The sequence below is a fragment of the Neovison vison genome, chromosome 8 (genome assembly GCF_020171115.1).
Source record: "Neovison vison isolate M4711 chromosome 8, ASM_NN_V1, whole genome shotgun sequence".
Taxonomy (NCBI): domain Eukaryota; kingdom Metazoa; phylum Chordata; class Mammalia; order Carnivora; family Mustelidae; genus Neogale; species Neogale vison.
The window spans coordinates 28299053-28323568 of NC_058098.1; the positions used below are offsets into that span (position 1 = coordinate 28299053).

A 24516-nucleotide genomic window follows, 5' to 3' on the forward strand; every position below is an offset into this window, starting at 1 on the left:
CAGTTAAGAGGGTTTCCCTTTTTCCACAGCCACTCCAGCATTTGTTGTTTCTTGTCTTGTCAGTTTTTGCCATTCTAACTGGTGTAAGCTGGTATCTCAATATGGTTTTGATTTGAACCTCCCTGATGGCTGATGACGATGAACATTTTTTCATATGTTTATTACCCATTTGTATGTCTTCTTTAGAGAGTGTCTGTTCATGTCTTCTGCCCGTTTTTTGATGTGATGATTTGTTCATTGAGAATTGAGTTTGAGAAGTTCTTTTTTTATTTATATTTTATTTCTTTTCAGTGTAACAGTATTCATCGTTTTTGTACTGCACCCAGTGCTCCATGCAATCCGTGCCCTCTCTAATACCCACCACCTGGTTCCCCCAACCTCCCACCCCCTGCCCCTTCAAAACCTCCAGATTGTTTTTCAGAGTCCATAGTCTCTCATGGAGAAGTTCTTTATAGATCTTGGATACCAGCCCTTTATCTGTAGTGTGATTGCCAAATATCTTCTCCCATTTCATGGGTTGTCTCTTTCTTTTCTTTTTTCTTTCTTTCTTTCTTTTTTTTTTCTATGTTGTTGTCTGTTCCTTTGCTGTGCAGAAACTTTTATCTTGGTGAAGTCCTAGAAGTTTATTTTTGCTTGTTTTCCCTTGCCTTTGGAGACGTGTCTTGAAAAAAGTTGCTGTGGCTGATGTTGAAGAGGTGACTTCCTATGCTCTCCTCTAGGATTTTGATGGATTCCTGTCTCACACTGAGGTTTCATCCATTAGATTTTAAGCTAGAGACCGTAGTTAGAGATACAGAAGGACACTATATCATTCTTAAAGGGTCTATCCAACAAAGGGATCTAACAATTGTAAATATCTATGCTCCCAACATGGGAGCAATCAACTATAAAAGGCAACTCTTAACCAAAATAAAGAGACATATTGATAATAAAACATTAATAATAGGAGACCTCTACACTCCACTTTCAGCAATAGACAGATCCATCTAAGCAGAAAGTCAGCAAAGAAACAAGAGTTTTGAATGACACACTGAACTAGATGGACTTCATAGTTACATACAGAACATTCCACCCTAAAACAACAGAATACTCATGCTTCTCAAGTGCACATGGAACTTTCTCCAGGACATACCAGATTCTGGGTCACAAATTAGGTCTCAACCAATACCAAGAGACTGAGATTATTCCCTGCAATTTCCCAGACCACAGTGCTTTGAAACTGGAATTCAATCACAAGAAAAAATTTGGAAGAAATTCTTTTTATGTTTCAGAGAGAGTGGACAGGCCCAGCAGAAATGATGCTTCCTGCCTGCCTGGAGCCTCTTCTTTCTGTACTGGGCCCCTCCTCCCATCTTGAGGTCTTCATGGTGATTCTCCACTTGGGAGTCCCAGGCCAAGAAGGATCTGCAATTGAGGGCTGTGTCCCATCTCCTGAGCTCTGGACACCTGGGGTGGTTGGCTTGTGGCCTCATTCTGCACCAGCTTCCACTAAGAGCTACTGAGCTGGAAAAAGAAATGGATTAATCAGGACCTAAGAAATTTGGGGATCAGATGAGGTCGGCTCCAGAAATGACTCCCTATTCTAATCCTTTATTGATAGAATAGTAAACTTAGCCCAAATGCACAGTGCAGTGTGGACTTCAGAAGTTGTATTTGCTTAGGGTATGTGGTTGGCTCAGTTGGTGAAGCGAGCAACTCTTGATGATGGGGTTGTGAGTTTGGGTCCCAAGTTTGGTGTAGAGATTACTTTAAAAAGAAATACACTTTTTTTAAATAAACTCTTTTTAAAAAAGAAGTTGTGTATGCTTGCTTCCAACAATAAGCATCATTCTTCCTCTTTCCAGAGAGGAAGTGGGTTTTATGTCCCAGAGATCACTCTCCCAGGCATTCATCTGACCAAAATGAAGACCATAGCTTTACACAGTCTCTGTATAAATGTTTAGAGCAGCTTTTTTCATAATGGAAAAAAATTGGAATCATGCAAAATTCCCAGTGATAAGTGAATGGTTGAACGAATTGTGGTGCATTCCTATCAGGAAATACTATAGCAATAAAAAGGAATAACATATACATGTGCACAACTTGTGAGATTCCAAAGGTATTATGTGGAGTGAAAAAAATCACTTTCAAAATGTCCATACTTTGGGACTCCACTTCCACAATATTCTCAAAGTTAAAGAGAATAGACCGGCATGGGCCAGAGGATTGGGTGGTGGGCTGGCTCTCACTAAGAGAGGCTAGCACAAGGGTAAGCTCTGCGGCCATGGAATTGCTCTGTATCCTGAATATGGTGATGGTTACCCAAAATAAACATGAGCAGATCAACACACACAAAAGCTGGGAATGTTACAAGGTTGAGACACTTGATGTAACAAGCACTGGGTGTCATATGTTACTGATGAATTACTAAATTCTACCCCTGAAACTAACACTACACTATATGTAAACTAACTTTAATTTAAATAAAATCTTGAAGGAAAAAAAGGATTGAGTATAAAACACAATGTCATTGCCATTATAATGGCAATATAAAAGCAATGTATAATGATAACTGACTATGACATTATCTAAAATTAAAATGTTAAGGGGGTGGGGTAGAAATATGTACATGTGGTGTGGTTTCCATAGTAACAGAGCATTGTATTTCCATCATCCAGAATAGGAAGTCAGTAAATAATGTCTATGGGTGAGAAGTCAAGAAGAGACAATTCATGCTCGCTCTATGAGATTTGGGTATAGAATCTGGAGGAAAATGATCAATTAAAGGAGTGGAAAATAGTTGTCTCTGGGAGGTGGAACATAGCGGGAGGTCGGGAGACTCCAGTTTTCATATGTAGAAAGTATAGAACTATTTGCCTGTTGAAGCGTATGCATCTGTAACTTTAATGAAGGTAAAAACTAACCTAGGTGAGATGATTAATGTTGTAAGAGTTACACAGAAGCTTTTGATTTTGATGAAGTCCAAGAGAGACTATGGACTCTGAAAAACAGTCTGAGGGGTTTGAAGTGGCGGGGGGGTGGGAGGTTGGGGTACCAGGTGGTGGGTATTATAGAGGGCACAGCTTGCATGGAGCACTGGGTGTGGTGAAAAAATAATGAATACTGTTTTTCTGAAAATAAATAAATTGGAAAAAAAAAAGAGTTACACAGAAGGGAATGCCCGTGCATTAGTCTGAGTGTGATAAGTTTGATGGATAGAAGATCAATTTTCAAAACTCAATTACCTTCTTTAACCCTAGTCACCCAGACGCCCCTCAATTACATTCTTATACAGCAGTCCCAAACACATAATAATTTTTAAAGATTCCATACACTAGAAAGTATTAAAGATAGCTCTAAGTAGGGATGCATAAGACCATCATGAGACTAAAAAGCCCTATAAACTGATGAACTGAAAGTCATCAAAGAAAACCTCAAACACCTCATGTCTGTGAGTGGCAAAACTCAGTATCAGAAAGATGTCAATTTGCCCACATGGATATACAAAGTGAAAGCAATCAAATCATAATTGTAAGAGGGTTTTTAATGAAAGTTGACAAAGTGATTCTAAAATGCATCTGGGCCAAGGAGAGCCATAGCCATTCTGAACAAGATGAGGTGGGAAATTTTGCCCAAAAGAGGGATTGAAACGTATTATAAACTGGGACAGAGCAGTCTTTTTTTTTTTAATACATTTTGCATCAGCAAAACTCTCATTGATGCTCATAGATGTTCTTTGGTGGAGCTCTGATGAAATCTTTTTTATGCACATAAAAAATGTGATTGTCCTTCTTCTTGCTGCTTTGTTGTTAGAGTTCTCTAAATATTCTCTCAGGCATTGCAAACTTCTTAGAGGACCAGATAGTAAATGCCTTATGGCTGCCGGCCTTCAGGTCCGGGCTGCAATCACCTCTCTGACATCTCAGCCTGAAAGAAGCCACCAATTCTAAAAGTGATTAGTACAAACAGGCAGTTGTCCCCAATCCAAGTCTTTCATTAGATTTCATGTGACAATTATTTTCTCCCAGTCGGTAACCTTCCTTTTCTTTTTATTAACAGTATCTTTTGAAGAATAAAAGTTTTAAAGCTTCATGAAGTCAGATGGATCAATGTTTTCCTTTATAGACTGTTTTTCCCCTGTCTTATCTATGCAGTGTCTGCTAACCCAAGACCAAAAAGATTTAGTTTTGTTGGTTTTTTCCCCCCAATGGTTTCTTCTAGAAGCTTTATCATTTCAGATATTATATTTAGGTATGATCCATCTGATCATACTAATTTGTTCTTAGTATTTTGTGTGTTGTTCAGTAATATTGATATTAGGTTATATTATTTTAGGAAGGAGATTGTGCCGAGTGAAATAAGTCAAACAGAGAATGTCAATTATCATATGGTTTCACTTATTTGTGGAACATAAGGAATAGCATGGAGGACATTAAGAGAAGGAAGGAAAAATGAAGGGGGCAGAGAATCAGAGGGAGAGAGGACTATAGACTCTGGGAAGCAAACTGAGGATGAGTGAGCCCAGTGATGGGTATTAAGGAGGGCACATATCACATGGAGCACTGGGTGCAAACAACGAATCATGGAACACTATATCAGAAACTAATGATGTATTGTAAGGTGACTAACATAACACAATAAAAAAAGAAAATATTGAATCTAGTGTTTAAAGAAATAGTTAAGAGTCTTCTTTTTTTAACATTGGAGTATCTAATTGTTACATGGCCATTTGTTGAAAAGATAATCCTTTCCACATTGAATTGTTTTGGAAACTTTGTCAAAAATCACTTGGCCAAATACGTATTATGTATGGGTCTTTTTCTTTTTCCATGCAAAGGCATATTTTATTTTTAGAATATTTTTAAAGTTTTTATTATTAAAGTTGTCTTACAGTGCTGATTAGTTTTAAATGCACAACACAGTAAATTGAAAGTTATATGCATTAGGCAATGTTCACCACAGTAAGTGTAATCAACCTCTGTCACCACACAACGTTATTCTATAACTGTTGACTGTATTCCCCTGTACTGTACTCTCATCCCCATGACATACAGGGTGAAGATTTTTTTTAATAATTTTTTTATTATATTATGTTAGTCACCATACAGTGTATAATTAGTTTTTGATGTAGTGTTCCATGATTCATTGTTTGCATATAACACCTAGTGCTCCATGCAATCTGTGCCCTCCTTAATACCTATGATCGGGCTCACCCATCCCCCCACCCACCTTTCCTCAGTTTGATTCCCAGAGTCCATAGTCTCTCATTGTCCATCTCCCCCTCTGATTCTCCAGCCCCTTCATTTTCCCCTTCCTTCTCTTACTGTCCTCCATGCTGTTCCTTATGTTCCACAAATAAGTGAAACCATGTGACAATTATCTTTCTCTGTTTGACTTATTTCACTTAGCATTAGCTCCTCCAGTTCCATTCATGTTGATGCAAAAGTTGGTTATTCATCCTTTCTGATGGCTGAGTAATATTCCATTGTATATATGGACTACATCTTCTTCACCCATTCATCTGCTGAATGGTATCTTGGCTCCTTCCACGGTTTGCCAAACTTCTCAACAGGATCCTAGCTAATAGTAATCCAGCAGTACATTAAAATGATTATCCATCACCACCAGGTGGGATTTATCCCTGGGAGGTAAGGGTGGTTCAACATTTGCAAACCAATCAATGTGACAGAACACAGAAGTAAGAGAAGAGAAAAGAACGACATAGTCCTCTCAATTGATGCAGAAAAAATATTTGACAAAATACAACATCTTTTCCTGATTAAAACCTTCAGAATATAGGGATAGAGGGAACATTCTTCAATTATATAAATATCATCTATTTAAAGCCTAGAGTGAATATCATTCTCAATGGGAAAAGCTGAGAGCCTTTCCCTTAAGATCAGGAACAGGACAAGATGCCCACTCTCACTACTATTGTTCAACATAGTACTGAAAGTCCTAACAACAGCAATCACTCCATGGTCAAATAATGTTCAACACGCCCCTCAAAATCAATAAGAATAGGCCCACACCCCGTCACCTAATAGTAAAATTTACAAGCCTTAGTGACAAAGAGAAAATCCTGAAAGCAGCCCGGGAAAAGAAGTCTGTAACATACAATGGTAAAAGTATTAGATTGGCAGCTGACTTATCCACAGAGACCTGGCAGGCCAGAAAGAGCTGGCATGATATCTTCAGAGCACTAAACGAGAAAAACATGCAGCCAAGAATACTATATCCAGCTAGGCTATCATTGAAAATAGAAGGAGAGATTAAAAGCTTCCAGGACAAACAAAAACTGAAAGAATTTGCAAACACCAAACCAGCTCTACAGGAAATACTGAAAGGGGTCCTCTAAGCAAAGAGAGAGCCTACAAGTGGTAGATCAGAAAGGAACAGAGACAATATACAGTAACAGTCACCTTACAGGCAATACAATGGCACTAAAATCATATCTCTCAATAGTTACCCTGAATGTTAATGGGCTAAATGCCCCAATCAAAAGACACAGGGTATCAGAATGGATAAAAAAACAAAACCCATCTATATGTTGCCTCCAAGAAACTCATTTTAAACCCGAAGACACCTCCAGACTTAAAGTGAGGGGGTGGAAAATAATTTACCATGCTAATGGACATCAGAAAAAAGCAGGAGTGGCAATCCTTATATCAGATCAATTAGATTTTAAGCCAAAGAGTATAATAAGAGATGAGGAAGGACACTATATCATACTCAAAGGGTCTGTCCAACAAGAAGATCTAACAATTTTAAATATCTATGCCCCCAACGTGGGCGCAGCAAACTATATAAACCAATTAATAACAAAATCAAAGAAACACCTCAACAATAATACAATAATAGTAGGGGACTTTAACACTCCCCTCACTGAAATGGACAGATCATCCAAGCAAAAGATCAACAGGGAAATAAAGGCCTTAAATGATACACTGGATGAGATGGACATCACAGATATATTCAGAACATTTCATCCCAAAGCAACAGAATACACATTCTTCTCTAGTGCACATGGAACATTCTCCAGAATAGATCACATCCTCGGTCCTAAATCAGGACTCAACCGGTATCAAAAGATTGGGATCATTCCCTGCATATTTTCAGACCACAATGCTCTGAAGCTAGAACTCAACCACAAGAGGAAGTTTGGAAAGAACACAAATACATGGAGACTAAACAGCATCCTTCTAAAGAATGAATGGGTCAACCGGGAAATTAAAGAAGAATTTTAAAAAATCATGGAAACAAATGATAATGAAAATACAACGGTTCAAAATCTGTGGGACACAACAAAGGCAGTCCTGAGAGGAAAATATATAGCGGTACAAGCTTTTCTCAAGAAACAAGAAAGGTCTCAGGTACACAACCTAACCCTACACCTAAAGGAGCTGGAGAAAGAACAAGAAAGAAACCCTAAGCCCAGTAGGAGAAGAGAAATCATAAAGATCAGAGCAGAAATCAATGAAATAGAAACCAAAAAAACAATAGAACAAATCAACCAAACTAGGAGCTGGTTTTTTGAAATAATTAATAAAATTGATAAACCCTTGGCCAGACTTATCAAAAAGAAAAGAGAAAGGACCCAAATAAATAAAATCATGAACGAAAGAGGAGAGATCACAACTAACACCAAAGAAATACAAACTATTATAAGAACATACTATGAGCAACTCTACGCCAACAAATTTGACAATCTGGAGGAAATGGATGCATTCCTAGAAACATATAAACTACCAAAATTGAACCAGGAAGAAATAGAAAGCCTGAACAGACCCATAACCAGTAAGGAGATTGAAACAGTCATTAAAAATATCCAAACAAACAAAAGCCCAGGGCCAGATGGCTTCCCGGGGGAATTCTACCAAACATTTAAAGAAGAACTAATTCCTATTCTCCTGAAACTGTTCCAAAAAATAGAAATGGAAGGAAAACTCCCAAACTCATTTTATGAGGCCAGCATCACCTTGATCCCAAAACCAGACAAGGATCCCATCAAAAAAGAGAGCTATAGACCAATATCCTTGATGAACACAGATGCAAAAATTCTCACCAAAATACTAGCCAATAGGATTCAACAGTACATTAAAAGGATTATTCACCACGACCAAGTGGGATTTATCCCAAGGCTGCAAGGTTGGTTCAACATCCGCAAATCAGTCAATGTGATACAACACATCAATAAAAGAAAGAACAAGAACCATATGATACTCTCAATAGATGCTGAAAAAGCATTTGACAAAGTACAGCATCCCTTCCTGATCAAAACCCTTCAAAGTGTAGGGATAGAGGGCACATACCTCAATATCATCAAAGCCATCTATGAAAAACCCACTGCAAATATCATTCTCAATGGAGAAAAACTGAAAGCTTTTCCACTAAGGTCAGGAACACGGCAGGGATGTCCATTATCACCACTGCTATTCAACATAGTACTAGAAGTCCTAGCCTCAGCAATCAGACAACAAAAGGAAATTAAAGGCATCCAAATCGGCAAAGAAGAAGTCAAATTATCACTCTTCGCAGATGATATGATACTCTATGTGGAAAAACCAAAAGACTCCACTCCAAAACTGCTAGAACTTATACAGGAATTCAGTAAAGTGTCAGGATATAAGATCAATGCACAGAAATCAGTTGCATTTCTCTACACCAACAACAAGACAGAAGAAAGAGAAATTAAGGAGTCAATCCCATTTACAATTGCACCCCAAACCATAAGATACCTAGGAATAAACCTAACCAAAGAGGCTAAGAATCTATACTCAGAAAACTATAAAGTACTCATGAAAGAAATTGAGGAAGACACAAAGAAATGGAAAAATGTCCCATGCTCCTGGATTGGAAGAATAAATATAGTGAATATGTCTATGCTACCTAAAGCAATCTACACATTTAATGCAATTCCTATCAAAGTACCATCCATCTTTTTCAAAGAAATGGAACAAATAATTTTAAAATTTATATGGAACCAGAAAAGACCTCGAATAGCCAAAGGGATATTGAAAAACAAAGCCAAAGTTGGTGGCATCACAATTCCGGACTTCAAGCTTTATTACAAAGCTGTCATCATCAAGACAGCATGGTACTGGCATAAAAACAGACACATAGACCAATGGAACAGAATAGAGAGCCCAGAAATAGACCCTCAACTCTATGGTCAACTAATCTTCGACAAAGCAGGAAAGAATGTCCAATGGAAAAAAGACAGCCTCTTCAATAAATGGTGTTGGGAAAATTGGACAGCCACGTGCAGAAAAATGAAATTGGACCATTTCCTTACACCACACACAAAAATAGATTCAAAATGGATTAAAGACCTCAATGTGAGAAAGGAATCCATCAAAATCCTTGAGGAGAACACAGGCAGCAACCTCTTCGACCTCAGCCGCAGCAACATCTTCCTAGGAACATCGCCAAAGGCAAGGGAAGCAAGGGCAAAAATGAACTTTTGGGATTTCATCAAAATCAAAAGCTTTTGCACAGCAAAGGAAACAGTTAACAAAACCAAAAGACAACTGACAGAATGGGAGAAGATATTTGCAAACGACATATCAGATAAAGGACTAGTGTCCAAAATCTATAAAGAACTTAACAAACTCAACACCCAAAGAACAAATAATCCAATCAAGAAATGGGCAGAGGACATGAACAGACGTTTCTGCAAAGAAGACATCCAGATGGCCAACAGACACATGAAAAAGTGCTCCATATCACTCGGCATCAGGGAAATACAAATCAAAACCACAATGAGATATCACCTCACACCAGTCAGAATGGCTAAAATCAACAAGTCAGGAAATGACAGATGCTGGCGAGGATGCAGAGAAAGGGGAACCCTCCTACACTGTTGGTGGGAATGCAAGCTGGTGCAACCACTCTGGAAAACAGTATGGAGGTTCCTCAAAATGTTGAAAATAGAACTGCCCTATGACCCAGCAATTGCACTACTGGGAATTTACCCTAAAGATACAAACGTAGTGATCCAAAGGGGCACGTGCACCCGAATGTTTATAGCAGCAATGTCCACAATAGCCAAACTATGGAAAGAATCTAGATGTCCATCAACAGATGAATGGATCAAGAAGATGTGGTATATATACACAATGGAATACTATGCAGCCATCAAAAGAAACGAAATCTTGCCATTTGCGACAACATGGATGGAACTAGAGCGTATCATGCTTAGCGAAATAAGTCCAGCAGAGAAAGACAACTATCATATGATCTCCCTGATATGAGGGAGTGGTGATGCAACATGGGGGCTTAAGTGGGTAGGAGAAGAATCCATGAAACAAGATGGGATAGGGAGGGAGACAAACCATAAGTGACTCTTAATCTCACGAAACAAACTGTGGGTTGCTGGGGGGAGGGGGGTTGGGAGAAGGGGGGTAGGGTTATGGACATTGGGGAGGGTATGTGCTTTTGGGTAAATTGGAAGGGGAGATGAACCATGAGAGACTATGGACTCTGAAAAACAATCTGAGGGGTTTGAAGTGGTGGGGGGGTGGGAGGTTGGGGTACCAGGTGGTGGGTATTATAGAGGGCACAGCTTGCATGGAGCACTGGGTGTGGTGAAAAAATAATGAATACTGTTTTTCTGAAAATAAATAAATTGGAATAAAAAAAAATAATGTTCAACAAAGCAAGAAAAAATATCCAATGGAAAAAAGACAGTCTCTTCAATAAATGGTGCTGGAAAAATTGCACAACCATATAAAGAAGAATAAAACTTGGCCATTCTCTTACAGCATCAACAAAGATAAACTCTAAAAAGATGAAAGACCCAAGTGTGAGACAGGAATCCATCAAAATCATAGAGGAGAACATAGGCAGTCACCTCTCCAACATCAGCCACAGCAACTTCTTTCAAGACACATCTCCAAAGGCAAGGGAAACAAGAGCAAAAATTAACTTTTAGGACTTCATCAAGATAAAAATCTTCTGTACAGCAAAGGAAATAGTCAACAAAAAAAGAGACAACCCATGGAATGGGAGAAGATATTTGTAAATGACACTATAGATAAAGGGCTGGTATCCAAGATCTATAAGGAACTTCTCAAACTCAACCCCCAAAGAACAAATAATCAAGTCAAAAAATGGGCACAAAACATGAACAGAGACTTCTCCAAAAAAGACATACAAATGGCTAACAAACACATGAAAAAATGTTCATCATCATTAGCCATCAGGGAGATTCATATCAAAACCACATTGAGACACTGCCTTACATCAGTTAAAATTGCAAAAACTGACAAGATAAGAAACAACAAATGCTGGAGTGGTTGAGGAGAAGGGGAACCCTCTTACACTGTTGGTGGGAATCCAAATTGGAGCAACCATTTGGAAAACAGTATGGAGCTTCCTCAAAAAAATTGAAAATAGAGCTACCCTATGACCCAACAATAGTATTACTGGGTATTTACTCCAAAGATACAGATAGAGTGAAAAGAAGGGCCATATGCCCCCCAATGTTCAAGGCAGGGAAGTTTTAACAGAGATAGAGAAGTAGTTCAATGGCAATAAGACCTCCAAAAAGAATCACACATTTATGGAATGGTCTGTTCTATGGCAAAGGCAGCTGTCTGATCAGTGAGTTCTGGACATTTTTATCCCAATGGGAGGGAAAAAAATAAGATCCGTACCATCTCTAACACACAAGCACAGAGCTCAGAAGAATAAAACCAGCTCAAAGGTATAAACAGAAAGAGCAAAACTTCATAAAAAACTAAAAGCTTTTTTTGTATTACAAAAGCTTCCAAAGGATACTAAAACGGTTGCTGCACAGACCACAGCAGAGGAGCTGGAGGGTCACTCCCATGTGAGCCCATGGACACAGAGACAGAAATGCTTGTTGCAAAGCTGTATTACCCAAACAGCAGACAGAGCTTTCATACCATCCTGAGAAGAATTTTTAAGTTGTAGCATATTCTTACAAAAGAGAGCTACAGGGTCATAGAAAATTGACAGAATGGAGATATGTACAACAACATGAAAAATCCCACAAATTATGTTGAGCATAAAAGAATGAAAGTTCCAGAATACTGTGTACATATAATATCATTTACATAAAATCTGAAACATGCAAAGTAACATTGCATATTGCTTGAGGACTTATATAGTATGTTATAAAGTTATAAAATCTAATTTGAGAATAATAAGCACCAAATTCAGGATGGTGTTTTTAAAGAAACAGAGGATCCTAACAGCAAAATGTTAATATTTTGCAAAATTTGAGCACATACTATGTGGCAGGCCCTCTCAAGATGAGATTGATGGTGCATATCAGAAAAATTACCCCTACTCACTGCAGCCCAGCCCCTCTGTCTGAGTTCTGAATTCTCCCCCACACACAATCATCTTTGCCACTAGTTAAAGCCTTCCAGTCCTTCGTCAGCTCCATTAGTAAAGTTTAGCATTACTTTTCTTATTTATTCCAAAAATAACTCCTATGAAATTGGACATATGAAACAGTATATGGGGGCACTCTCTGGAGTTTGGAGCTGAAAGCTTTGATCTTCATCCTTCCTTCACACCTTGGACCCCTGCCCAGAATTCAAGAGACTTTACTGAAAAACCTTCAAACCCCAGGCCACTGCAGGATGTATGAGAGCTGGAAGCTTCTGAGATCTTGTTCAGACATTTAGAGAAAACAGCAGTGTTTTCAACTTTTTCTTGAGGCTGTGTGAAGTAATGGGCTCACCTTGGACCACTGTGGCCAGCTCACGACCATGACATGACCTCACTCTCTATGTACTAAGGTCTACCTCCAACTCACCTGTTACAGGTTCTGCCGCCTGCAGATGTACGTGACTATGAAACTCATCACCAGCAGCACCTTGAAGCCGAAAAGGAAAGCCACAAAGATAAGGACAGGCATCTGTGGACCTAGGTACCAATGGGCAGAAGGAGACAGCAAATGGTGCTCTGTGAGTTTAAAGACCTCACTCCACTCACTAGACAAAGGTGACCCAGTAGCTTTGAGCAGTAGAGGTGAGCTTACCTAAGCTTTCCATGGGCTTGTATGTGCCGTGGGCTGCTCTGGACAGTATGAGGTTGGCCTGGATAGGAGGTTGTGCCTCATGCTGCACCTTACAGGTGAGGACCCGCTCAGACTCCTGCCCCGACACATTCACTAAATGCAAGCTTTCCAAGGTGTAGGTCCCATCGCTATTCTGCTTGGATGTAAGTTTCTCAGCTCCCTTGAAGGTATGACAGTTCTCTGTCCAGGTGAGATGCACACTCTGTGGATAGAATCTCTGCACGTGGCAGGTAATAGCCACCAAGTCCAAGGAGAAAGAAGCCTGGGAAGCTGTCACTGTAGGGGGAACTGACACAGTCCAGAGAAAGCAGACAATTACTATAGGAAGTCCACTGTGGGAGCCCAGGAGCTCATTGAAGATGGGTCACTTGCCCAGGGCCTGCCCCAGAGGAGGACTCAGGACCCGGTAACAGGTGCATGCATGAGTAAATGCAGGACTGAGAGTGCATTGAGTGAATGCATGTTTGATGCATGGATCCATGCACAGGAATGCATGGATGAAAGAATGACAGGATTGAGGAAAGTCATCCAAATCATTTCTCTCTCTCTCTCTCTTTGTTTTTTTTTTCCACTTTCACTTTCAAAAGATGCAAAGATAAACATTTAATTCTATTTAAGAACCTACAAGTCAGCTGCCTCATTCTATGGCTTGATAATAATAAGATCTGAAGATGTACAGATTCTATATGGTTATGAGTCCAAGCCACTGAGATTTTAAACAAGAAGGAACTAGGGCGTGGAGAAGTTCAGAAACTTGCCCAGGGTCACAAGGGGCAAAGCTGGGATTACAACAGATATAGCATATTTTACCACCATTTTCTCAACTTTAAGACCATATGTGTTTGTGATCCTGGCTTCTGAAATTATGATCTAAAAACTTCTGTAATTCTTCTCAACTGATTTCCAGCTGTGCAGTAGAGTGTATTCATAATGAGGAAAATATGGAAAGTGTTAGATACTATAAAATGTTATGTATTTCCGTAGAATTCATATGAACACACAGCATGGTACTGTCTAACCCTAAACCAAGGGCAGGAAGGTCCAGATTGAGGTCTTGCACTAACACCACAGTCAAATGCAAGAGCTTGTTGAGTCACTTTCCCTCTGTCTCCAAAATTCTTAAGTCATGCAATTGTCTAAGGTCAAATCATGTGTCGCTGGCCTAGTTAAGACATTTCCTTCATTGGTCTTGGGGAGAGAAACTCCTTCTGTTGAGCCATAGAAGGAACAAAGGCCATCTGATCAACCCACCCAGCCTGATAAAATTCTGTCAGTGCTGCTTAATGGATGGGTAGACATGGAAGGCCAACACCAGAAGGTCTTTATCTGTACTCACCATTTCCCCTTCAGCACATAAGCAGGGATTACTCCCAAGCAAAGGGTAGGGGGACCCTGAGGAGGGAATATTCAGGCCTCGGAACTGGGGTGATGTCCAGGAAGAATAAGCCAGGATAAGGTACCCCCAGGCCAGGGTTATGGACCATGAAAGATGCTCAAAGGAGGGAGAGGTTCAGATGTCCGTTCTAGCTGCCAGGGAGTTCTCCTGGCTGTGTAGTGTCCAGGCACTGCTGGGAGGACAGAGACCCAGGCACGGCGAGTGATCACTGCTCCCACACACAGGATGGCGGCACATATGATGCCTCGTTGAATCCTCACAAAACCAAATGAGCTAAACACAGAAGGCTACTTGGTATCAGAAAACAACAGGGGCACCTGAGTGTCTCAGTGGTTAAGCCTCTGCCTTCGGCTCAGGTCATGATCCCAGGGTCCTGGGATTGAGCCCCGCATTGGGCCCTCTGCTTAGTGGGGAGCCTGCTTCCTCCTCTCTGCCTGCCTCTCTGCCTACTTGTGATCTCTGTCTGTTAAATAAATAAAATCTTTAAAAAAAAAAAAAGAAAACAACAAAAATCCACTTAGAAGAAACGCATACAAAACAGACCCCAATTTCATAGACACTGTCAAGGAAGAATGGGTTGCAGTTTCATCCTGAAAAACATTTCAGTGATAAAACTAATTTTTTAAATTTATATTTTAATTAAATGTAATAAATAACCACAACTATGCACCAACTCTTAGAAGGAATGAGTGTTGGGAGTATAAGAAGGTAGATATAATTTTTCCCCAAACCTTACACGACAGTACCAACAAATCCATATGGTACCTACAGATCCCACATTCGCAGCACCATTATTAAAAGGTATTGGAAAAATTATTTGAAAGCTTTTGAATAGTCTATCAATTTTCACCAGGACCAGAGGACACTTGTCCTCCAATGATATTAACGGAATCATGAGCATCGTGAATCTTTCTACCTTGAAACACTCAGAGGCTTCGCCTGTGATCCCAGCAGTTCCCCTGTATCACCGGCATCAACTTCTTGCAATACAACTTTAGCAAAATCTTTGGTTTCACTTTGCAATGGATGCAGATTCTTCCTCACAGTGTGGTGTCTCACTGGCCACACTTCAATCAAGGCAATGCTGTTCAAGAGCAGAGGGTTTCTGAGCTCCACTTCCCCTCCCCCGCATTGCTCCATCTCAGAGCAGCTGAGCTGGGACGTGCCTCTCCCTCCTGCAACTCCCGCAACACTTCCCAGATCTGCTGCCTTGGGATTTCTCCATAACCACCAAATGCCACCCAGACCATGCGGGCACATTCCCAGCTCCCTTCCCCACCCAGGGGTAGTCTACCTAGTTCTGAGGACGAGCATTCTGAGGAACTAGGAATACCTAGTTCCTGAGGGTGTCCCAGCGGTGCCGAGCCTCAGCTGCCCACCAAGGCACCCGTTCAATAACTCACCCTTTCTTAGGTGTCCTGCTTTCCCTGTCCAACATTCCCCATCCCTTATCCCAACCTCCGTGCCTCTGTGGATCCTTTCCCAAACACATGCACCCAGTCCTGGTTTGAAGTTCTGCTTTCAGGGGAACCCAGACAGAGACACCCACAGGGGCATTTCCGTGATGGGAAACCCAGCAGAGATGCAGGGATATTAAGCAGGGAGGGGTTTGAGTGGGGTTAATTTTATAAGTAATTAATTCATTTGTGAATATTTGTATTTTCTATGATTTTTGCTTTTCTATATGCTTGTCCCAACTCTGGGAAATTATATAATAAATGCTCAGATAAGGGGGACCCCCTAAATGATCATTTTCCTGCTTTATACTCAAGGACACTGAAGCAGGTGATCCCACAATGGTAAAAAGCAGTTAGAAGCCTGAATTCATGCAAAAGCTCTCTCACTCACCAGCTTTACAATCTGGGGCAGATTGCCTCTTCGAATCTCAGTTTCCTCGTGTAAATCACCAGTGGGACAAACAGTATAGGTCAGTGGCACACATTAAATGAATCAGCTCACACGCGTGTGCTTTACTGACTGTGTGCTTAGCTCATTTGAGGTGTTAATATCAGTATTTTTATTCATGTGACACGATGCCTTTATTGCCATGATAATAGAAAAAAATATTGAGGAAACTATTTTATAGACTTTAAGGTCCTATACATATTTAAGGAATTAATTTTCCTGCTATGCAACCTTGGACCACTCACTTGCCTTCTCTGGGCTTTAGAGTTGTCATAAACAATGGGATGATTGCTATAATTCCTTCTGGTCATGAGACATATGACCTCACTGAATTTACAGACCTGTCAAGCATTCATCCAGGCCAGGGAAATCAAGCACAACAAAAATATCAGATGATTTAAAAAAAAAAAAGACTTTGACATGTTCTTCATATAAAACAATAATAAAAATGCAAAATTCCCAGAAGATACTGTTCCGCATTTTACAGGTGAGGAAACTGAGTCCAGAGAGGGGATGTGGATAGGACAAACAAGAATGAGTAGTTACAGAGCAATTGGTTAGCATGAGCAAGACCTGTGTTATGTACTTGGCAGTTCTTAGTTTGCTGAATTCTTGCCACAACCAAGTGAGAGCTGTACCATTTTCAGAGGAGGCAACTGAGGCAGAGACATGCACGGCCCAGCTCTGGGCTGACCCACCTGAACAGGGAAAATGTCCTTACCAAGGAGGTACTGGTCCAGGCTGATGTTTTTGTGGAACACCAGCATGAACTTGTGACTGACGTGGCACTGGACCACGGAGAGCACGTCGTCAGCCAGCAGAGGGACGAGGACTCTGCTGGTCACGTTGTACGTGTCTCCGCTGGCGTGAACGTGGGTCTGCTGCTTGGGGAGCTCGCGGTTCTTCTTCAGCCAGGTCACAGTCACGTGACGTGAGGGGAAGCCGGAGGACATGTAGGTCAGCTGGATGCTTGTGCCCGGCTCTGATCGCTGGAGGGGGCCTTGCAAGGAGGAAGGGTGGATGCTCCGACCTGCAGGGAGAAAGCCCTCCGGTGAGAGGCAGGAAGGTGCCCAGATGCCAGCAGCTCCCTGAGCAGCCCCATGGCTTCCTCCCCCATAAGGTGTAAAGGTTACTTCTGATGGGAGTTGGATTCTGAAGCCGACATCAGCGGCCAGGCAATGACAGCATGGTCATTGCCGACTCCCGGCAAACACCCACATCGCCAGACTCTGCTGTCCAGCTCTGACTCACCAGGTTATCACTGCAACTGTAGGAGGTGAGGATGCTTACTATCTCCATTTCACAGATGAAGACCCCGAGGTCCAGACCAGGCTACGTAGTCAGTCAGTGGCAGAGCTGCTGTTCTTAGTCGGACAGTCTGGCCCCAAGGTCTGTGTCTGCAGGCTTGGCTCAGGTCTGTCCTCCATACCCAGAAAGGGAACATCTCCCCCACACTCTAGCCCAGGTCATATAAAAAAGCAGGTGGCCCAGAGACGAGGTTAGGAGCACGGGCTTTGAGGTCACCCTCAACTGGAGTTTGCATTCCCGGCCCCTTCCCTGGCTGAGCCCGAGCAACCTAGCTCTCGATGACCCAGCTTCCCCATCTGCAAAGTGCAGATGATTCTTAATTCTGAGTTAATAAATAAAGTAAAGGAACTAGAGTAGAATATAGTGATCCCATAATGATCCCTCTTTAAATGATCTACCATCATCCTATACTCACAATAACCATCTGAGAAATTGTTGTTAATTGTATTTCTGATGTTAGAGAAAGAAACGGCTCAGAGAGGGTTAGTAATGTTCCCACGGGCCTCACAGCAAACAGAACCCACGTTCTAAACCAAGGGTTATGACTTCAGGTCAAGGGCTCTTTCTGTTACATCACGGCTGCCTCTACTTTTCTATAGTTGGTCCCATAATGATCAGTGAACTTGAGTTCATTTCTTCCTGCAGCCCAGCTTTGGACTGTGTACTGCAAACAGTACCTGGGGACTGCAAACAGTCATGGCCCAGTGCCCTTTGTGTGCCCCCTTGTTCGGTTCCCAAGCAGGGGTCAAGGAAAGGAATGTGCCACGAGGCAGGTGCCACAGCTGTTAAGACAGAGATGCAGAACTGATCCCAGGACAGGCAGCGCCTTGCCTGAGGGCACAGACGGCTGGTGGCAGCCCTGTGATGGGACACCCACCAACTTAGCTCCAGAGTCTGGCCACCTACAAACACAAGATCCAGAGTCTGCTTCAGAGGAGTGAGGATCCCATCTCGGAGGAGATGGGAAAGCAGACAGAGCCCAGGAGCAGGAAGCCCCAGGGGCCTAAGTGACACAGCGGGCCGTTCAGGAAGAAGGCAATCCCAGAAATAGAGGGTGTAAGACAGAGATTCGAGAGGAGACGTGACATCACCGCGAGGTCTGTATTCTCCAGAAGGAGGAGGGACAAATATACAAAAGAGCACATTGAACTTCTGGACAGACTTCCAGCTTTCTGACCCCAGCTCAGACCTCTGAGACGTCTGGGCCCTGGGCCCTCCGCTGCAGGTCAGCCGAGCCATGCGAGCACGCCTGGGACACGGTAAGTGCCCTGCAGGTGCCAGCCCAAGGCCAAAGGAGGCCCGAGGTGAGGATGCTGAAGAAGCGGTCTGTGGGCTAGACTGAGGAGGTCTAGCTACGCAGGTTCGCTCACCCAATACAGAAGAGGCCCCGAGCGCCCGAAAAGGAAGGAAGATAAGACAACGAGGAAAGAGCTCGCAGTGAGTCAGCAAAGAAGAGAGTCAGGAAGAATAAAGACACCGTTTCGGAAGAGAAAAGACTAGTTTGAAGTTTTCCACCCCGATCCGTGTAACCCGCTGGGTAAACGGTTCTCTTATTTCTGCTGGACAACAAACAAAAAGGAACCCGAGAAACTGAACGGCCAGTGGGATCAATCCCCCACGAATTCTTAGAGCAGGCAGATCAGGGCCCGATCTGTGGGGGGAGAGATGGGATGCAGCGTGGAAGCCCCTGCCAGGGAGACGTGCTGTTTCGCCAGCCGCGCCTCCATCCATCCTTCGCCGGGAGCAGCGTGGGAGCCGACACCCGCGCGCAGACGCAGCGGCTCACACCTGCTGGAGCGAGCGGTCCTTCCCCACTTCGTGTAGCCCCGAGAGCTGTCAGTCCGCGCTGGGCTCACCCAGGCCTGGCCAATCACAATACTCTCTTCTCTTCCCACCCAACATCCCTCCCCCCGCCCCGCCCCGCCCGCCAGTCACTCGGTCTCCCAAGGGGGTCCAGGCTGGACCCAGAAAAGCCGCGAGCGCTCCTGGGTCTGAACCGCTAGCAGGCAGCCCCCCCTAGTGGGCAAAGTCATGTGCGGCCGAAAAGGAGAAGAGCTGGGAAAAGGAGAGGAGGATTAGGATGAGGAGGAGGGAGGGTAGAAAGAGGAATAGGAGGAGGGGCCTGGAGGAAAGAAAGAGAGACAGAGAATACAGAATAGTAGAGAGGAGAATCTTGCTCCAGCACCCACTCTGTTTCCCACTTAAGAGAGTCAAGAATTCTGGCTTCTCTTTAAAACTTACTCCCAGAGGGGTGCCTGGGTGGCACAGTTCGTGAAGTGTCTGCCTTTGGCCCAGGGCAGGATCCTAAGTTCCTGGGATCGAGCCCCGCATTGGGCTCCCTGTCAGTGGGGAGTCTGCTTCTCCCTCTTTCTCTGCCTCTTCCCTGGCTCGTGTTTCCTCTCGCTCTTGCTCACTCTCTCAAATAATTAAATCTTTAAAAATAAAATGAAATAAAATGAAATTGACTCCCAGAAACTTCCAGCAGAACCAGTCGTGATTAAAAGCCTTCCTGGAAGAGACTTTGGTACTCAGCCGCTCATAATCTCTGCCATTTCCTGCAGTCAGGTGTTAAGGCAGAGAACTTTCTACCTGAGGAACACATGGAATTGGGAAAGGGAAGTCCTGCTCCTTCTTCTTGGTGAGGGTTTGGAGGAGGGAGGGAATTTAGGGGTGAATGGCTCAGAGTTCTATCACCAGCCCCGGGTATCCTCAATTCCTTTACCTTCATCCAGTGCTGCCCTGAGTCTCTGACCTACTGCTGCCTACACCCTACAGGCTAATGGTTGGTGTCTTTATGCCCTCCAAGCCATGCCGCCCAGAAGGCCCCAGCAAGAGACCACACCCACCTTTCCCTGACCTTGACCCCTGGGCCCGCAGGGTGATGTTGGCCTGGACTGGGGGCTGCTCATCCTGGACCACCCAGCAGGCAAACTCGCTCCCCTCCAGCGTGGCCTCTGCCTGCCAGGTGTGCTCCAAAGAATAGGTCCCATCTGGGTTTCTTGTGACCTGTGGGGACTCCACCGTCTGCACCTTGTGTCTGTTCTCCATCCAGGTGAGACGCAGGTGGGAGGGGTAGAAGTGGCCCACGTGGCAGGTGAGATTCACTCTCTGATGCACGTGGATGTGTATCCCCGAGGTCTTGGTGGTGATCTTCAGGGTGGGGACAACTAGAACAACGAGAAACATCTGTTGAAGTTACTCCTGCCTGCCCAGCCTGTTCCTACTCCCAGGGTCCTGCCACGAGACCTCTCACATTCTTGTTGGTTATGTTTTTTTGTTTGTTTGTTTTTGTTTTTTAGAAATAATGTTTTCTTGTATCCTTAATGTAAGGCAAATAAAGTGAAATGTTAATGTTCATTAAATATGGTAGGGGTAACTAGGGGTCTGGTATATTAGTCTTTGCATGTTTGAAATATTTCATCTCATGAAATATAATGTTAAGAACGACTAAAATAGGATGCTCACACAGATGAGGATTTCATTTTATTGCTGTATCCACAGCCCCTAGAACAGTGCCTCGCACGCAGTAGCTATTCATTACTGGCTGAATGAATAAGACATTTTTCTAATTTAAAAATAATAACAATGATATTAATAGAGCAAAGATGTTTGGAAAATGGAAGATTGCAGCCAGGTCATAAGATAATAGAAGATTATAAGGATGATAAGTGGAAGGTTGGGACCAAACATTTGTAAACAACTTACTGGGGGCCAGGTACTGTTCTGGGTACTTAAAACATTTAATACTCACCTGAAACCTACAAGGTGGTTTTATTTCTATTTGCATTGTAAGAGGGGATCTGAGGCACAGAGAGGTTAAGTAACTCACCCAAGGTCACCCATGTAGAGTGGTGTGGCCAGGATTCAGCCCCCATGTTCAACCTGTAAAACCTATGCCTTTCCTGGCCACACTGTGTGGTCAGCTATGGCAATGAGGAATTCTGGGCTCCCTGTTGTGAGCTGGGGTTCTGGGCAGAAGACTCTAGAAACCAGTGTTGTTAGGAAAATAACATCCCCCCAACACACACACACATACACACACCTACTGCCCACCCACCTTGGAGTACTTGGGACAGGTTCATGGTCTTCCGCAGGGGCTCCTCAAGCTCTCTGTGGGTGACCTCACAGGTGATCCCCAGTAAGATATCTTGGCGGGCCAGTGTCACCCACACCTTGCTGGTGACGGAATAGTTGCCTTTGTCGTTAGTCACTACGTGCTGAGCTGAGGCTGGGTGCTCATCTCTGCCCTTCATCCAGGTGACATTGAAGTCCCAGGAGCTGAAGGGGCCAGCAGTACAGTTGAAAGGCACCGGATTTCCAGGGGTTGTCCTCTGAGATGGGCCCGTCAGAGAGATGAAGGGCTTTCCAGCTGTGAAAGAGAGCTTGTGACCCCACAGGACAGGTCACGTTGCACACTCAACAGCCTGTAAGGGCTGCCTGTGGCACATCAGGTCCTGTGGGCTGACTATGCTCTGTGTCTGGTTCCAGGCTTGGGAATGTAAAACAGATGATAAGTAAACAAGCAAATTTATCATTAAAACGGGGGCTCAACTTCAGAAGTGCAGAGGTAAAGAAAAAAAAAATGTCAGAAGTCTTAGTCTGGAAGAGAATGGAGAAGGCTTCCTGGAGGAGATGAGATTTTGAGTTGAACTTGAAAGACAGAGAGGAGCCAGCCATGAGAAGCGGCAAGGGAAGAACATTCTAGAAAGTGGGATAAGCAGGTGAGGATACATTGGGAGTAAGGGCTTGGTGGGCTTGAGAGGCTGAGAGACCTATAGGACTCCAGCCTCATGGACAAAGAGGTCCATTGGGAAGAGCCTGTGGCACAGGGTGATGACCCTGACTCTGTTCTGAGTGTGATGGGAGGCCACTGAAGATTGTGAACACAAGGGCAGGTGGCCTCGTGGACGTGGTTTAGAAGGAAATTGGTTCCCGTGCGGGGGATGGAAAGGAGGGTGGCAGGACGGGAGCTGGGACACCAGCGAGGAGGCGGTATAGGCTTGCCTGGCCCAGGATAGAGAGACCCATGTGGCAGATATGCCTAGCAGCACTTGGTGACACGCTGAAGAGATGTGGGGGATACAGTGGGTCATAGGGAAATGTCTCCCAGGCTTTTCTCTTGGACATCTACGTGGATGGTCCCGTTTGGAGGGAGAAGTATGGTAAAGACTCAAGATTTCCTTCTTGAACATCAGTGTGAAGTCAAGAGCTACTATGGATAGGGATGTTTGGGCCTCCTAATCAGATCTTCTGATTGGGCGTCCATCTACCCTCTGCTTGCTCACCTCTGGGGATGGGGAGTTCTCTCCCCCTGAGGCAATTTTGCCCACCCTCTTCTAGCCTAGCCTCTGTGTCCTAGAGTCGTCCCAAGACAACTGCAGGGCTAGATGCCCCTCCCCTCAAATTATTCTGAACACCCAAGAAACGGATTAGAAGTTTTAGAGAACGAAGCTGCATGTCTACAAAGCCGAAAAGTGACCCGTGGAAGATGGAATTCACCGCACAAGAGATGGATACAGAGAAGTTTAGTGACTTGTACAAGGTCACCCAGCCTGTTGGGGGGCTCAGGAAGGATGTGAAGAAGGTCTGTCCACCTGAGAGTCCTGTACTTTTCCCACGTTGCCCAAGGTGCCATCATTCAAGGTCCTCTCCCTCTGTCTCTCTGGCCCTCACACCCTCTCGGACCTAGAGCAGCCAGCCGCTCAGACCAGAGGTGACATCAGGGAGACTGGGTGGGAGGTGGGCTCCTTCCCACTCCCTGTCCTTCCCCAGTCTCTCGCCCTCGAGTCCTCCTCACCCCCATCACCTTCATTTCCACACAAGGTCCGCAGTGAGAAAGGGACACAAACTAGCACCCTGGCAGGTGGGCAGAGGGCTCAGCGAGGTACTCTGGGACCCAGACCTCTGCCACACAAGGAAGCTGGGTTTAGTAACCCCCAAGGGCCTCTGTACTAGCTCTGGGCAGCACCCAGGACTTACCTGTGAGTCCCAGCAGAAGGATGAGGAGGGAGCCCAGGGTCTGGCCACATGTAGCAGCCATGGTGAGGAGGCTCAATGTCCCTGATCCACACTGGGCACCCACCCTGGAGGAGTCTCCGCTGGAACCCAGGAGCCACAGCTGGGTTTCCCAGCAGCCCATGCGCTTCCTGGACACATGCCCACTTGGGGCCCAGAGCAGTGGTTTGAGCCACAGGGAGAGAAGTGGTCCCTGTGGCCCAGGCTTCTTTCCAAACCCCATACCCTCAGGCCTGGGGTCTGTGGCTGGGGAGGTGTCTGCTGCCTGTAGCCTGGATGCTGACTATCCCATAGACCCCAGAACAGGGGAGTCGGAAATGGCTGGGCTGCACCTGATCTTGGAGCCACAGAGCTCCTGCGATGCGCTGAGTCTCCTCCGTGCTGAACAAATGTGAGAGACAGCCTGCTCTGGCCCAGGCCATGGTGGCTCCAGGGCTTGCAGAGCAGGCTGAATGCCACCCAGGAAGGGCTAGTGAAGCAAGCTGGGACATACATGAGCAGATAAAACCGAGGATTGCTATCTTTGCTTCATTGCTGTGACCCGCACCTTGCACTGTGCTGAGCACATAGTAGGTCCTCAATAATAATGAGTGGGACCAGGTAGGTGTTCAGGGCTAATAAAAAGCAATCAAGTCTGTCTGGGCCCCCAGCCATGTTCTCTGTTCACCCACCCAGCTGAGGACCAACCTGTTAGCCTGAGGGGGACTGCTTTGGAATCTCTTCTCTTGTCACTCACCCAAGCAGGCTCCCACAAATACCTCTTAGGGATAGGGGTGCCTTTGGGAAGAGGAAGTCGGCTCTTCCCCTCCAGGTTTCTCATGAGGCAGACAGTGGACTTGCCATACTAGCAACAGAAAAA

The 24516-nt window shown here is 44.1% G+C and overlaps 1 protein-coding gene across 3 annotated transcripts; it reads right to left on the bottom strand.

The window, feature by feature from the left end:
* Nucleotides 1-1352: 1352 nt before the first annotated feature.
* LOC122915621 (signal-regulatory protein beta-1-like) lies at nucleotides 1353-23726 on the bottom strand. Of its 3 annotated transcripts, none has more exons than XM_044262383.1 (7): nucleotides 23622-23726; nucleotides 21700-22011; nucleotides 20489-20809; nucleotides 17056-17364; nucleotides 12995-13321; nucleotides 12770-12879; nucleotides 1353-1503 (listed from the first exon to the last, which is right to left on the bottom strand). In XM_044262383.1, exons 1-6 carry the CDS (start codon nucleotides 23680-23682, stop codon nucleotides 12773-12775), a joined length of 1437 nt encoding a protein of 478 aa, XP_044118318.1. In that variant the 5' UTR covers nucleotides 23683-23726; the 3' UTR covers nucleotides 1353-1503; nucleotides 12770-12772. The 3 variants fall into 3 exon arrangements, with proteins under 3 accessions (XP_044118318.1, XP_044118320.1, XP_044118317.1); XM_044262382.1 differs by lacking the exon at nucleotides 1353-1503 and adding an exon at nucleotides 3426-3906; XM_044262385.1 differs by lacking the exons at nucleotides 12770-12879; nucleotides 12995-13321 and having other exon boundaries at nucleotides 1463-1503.
* Between the last annotated feature and the right edge of the window lie 790 nt (nucleotides 23727-24516).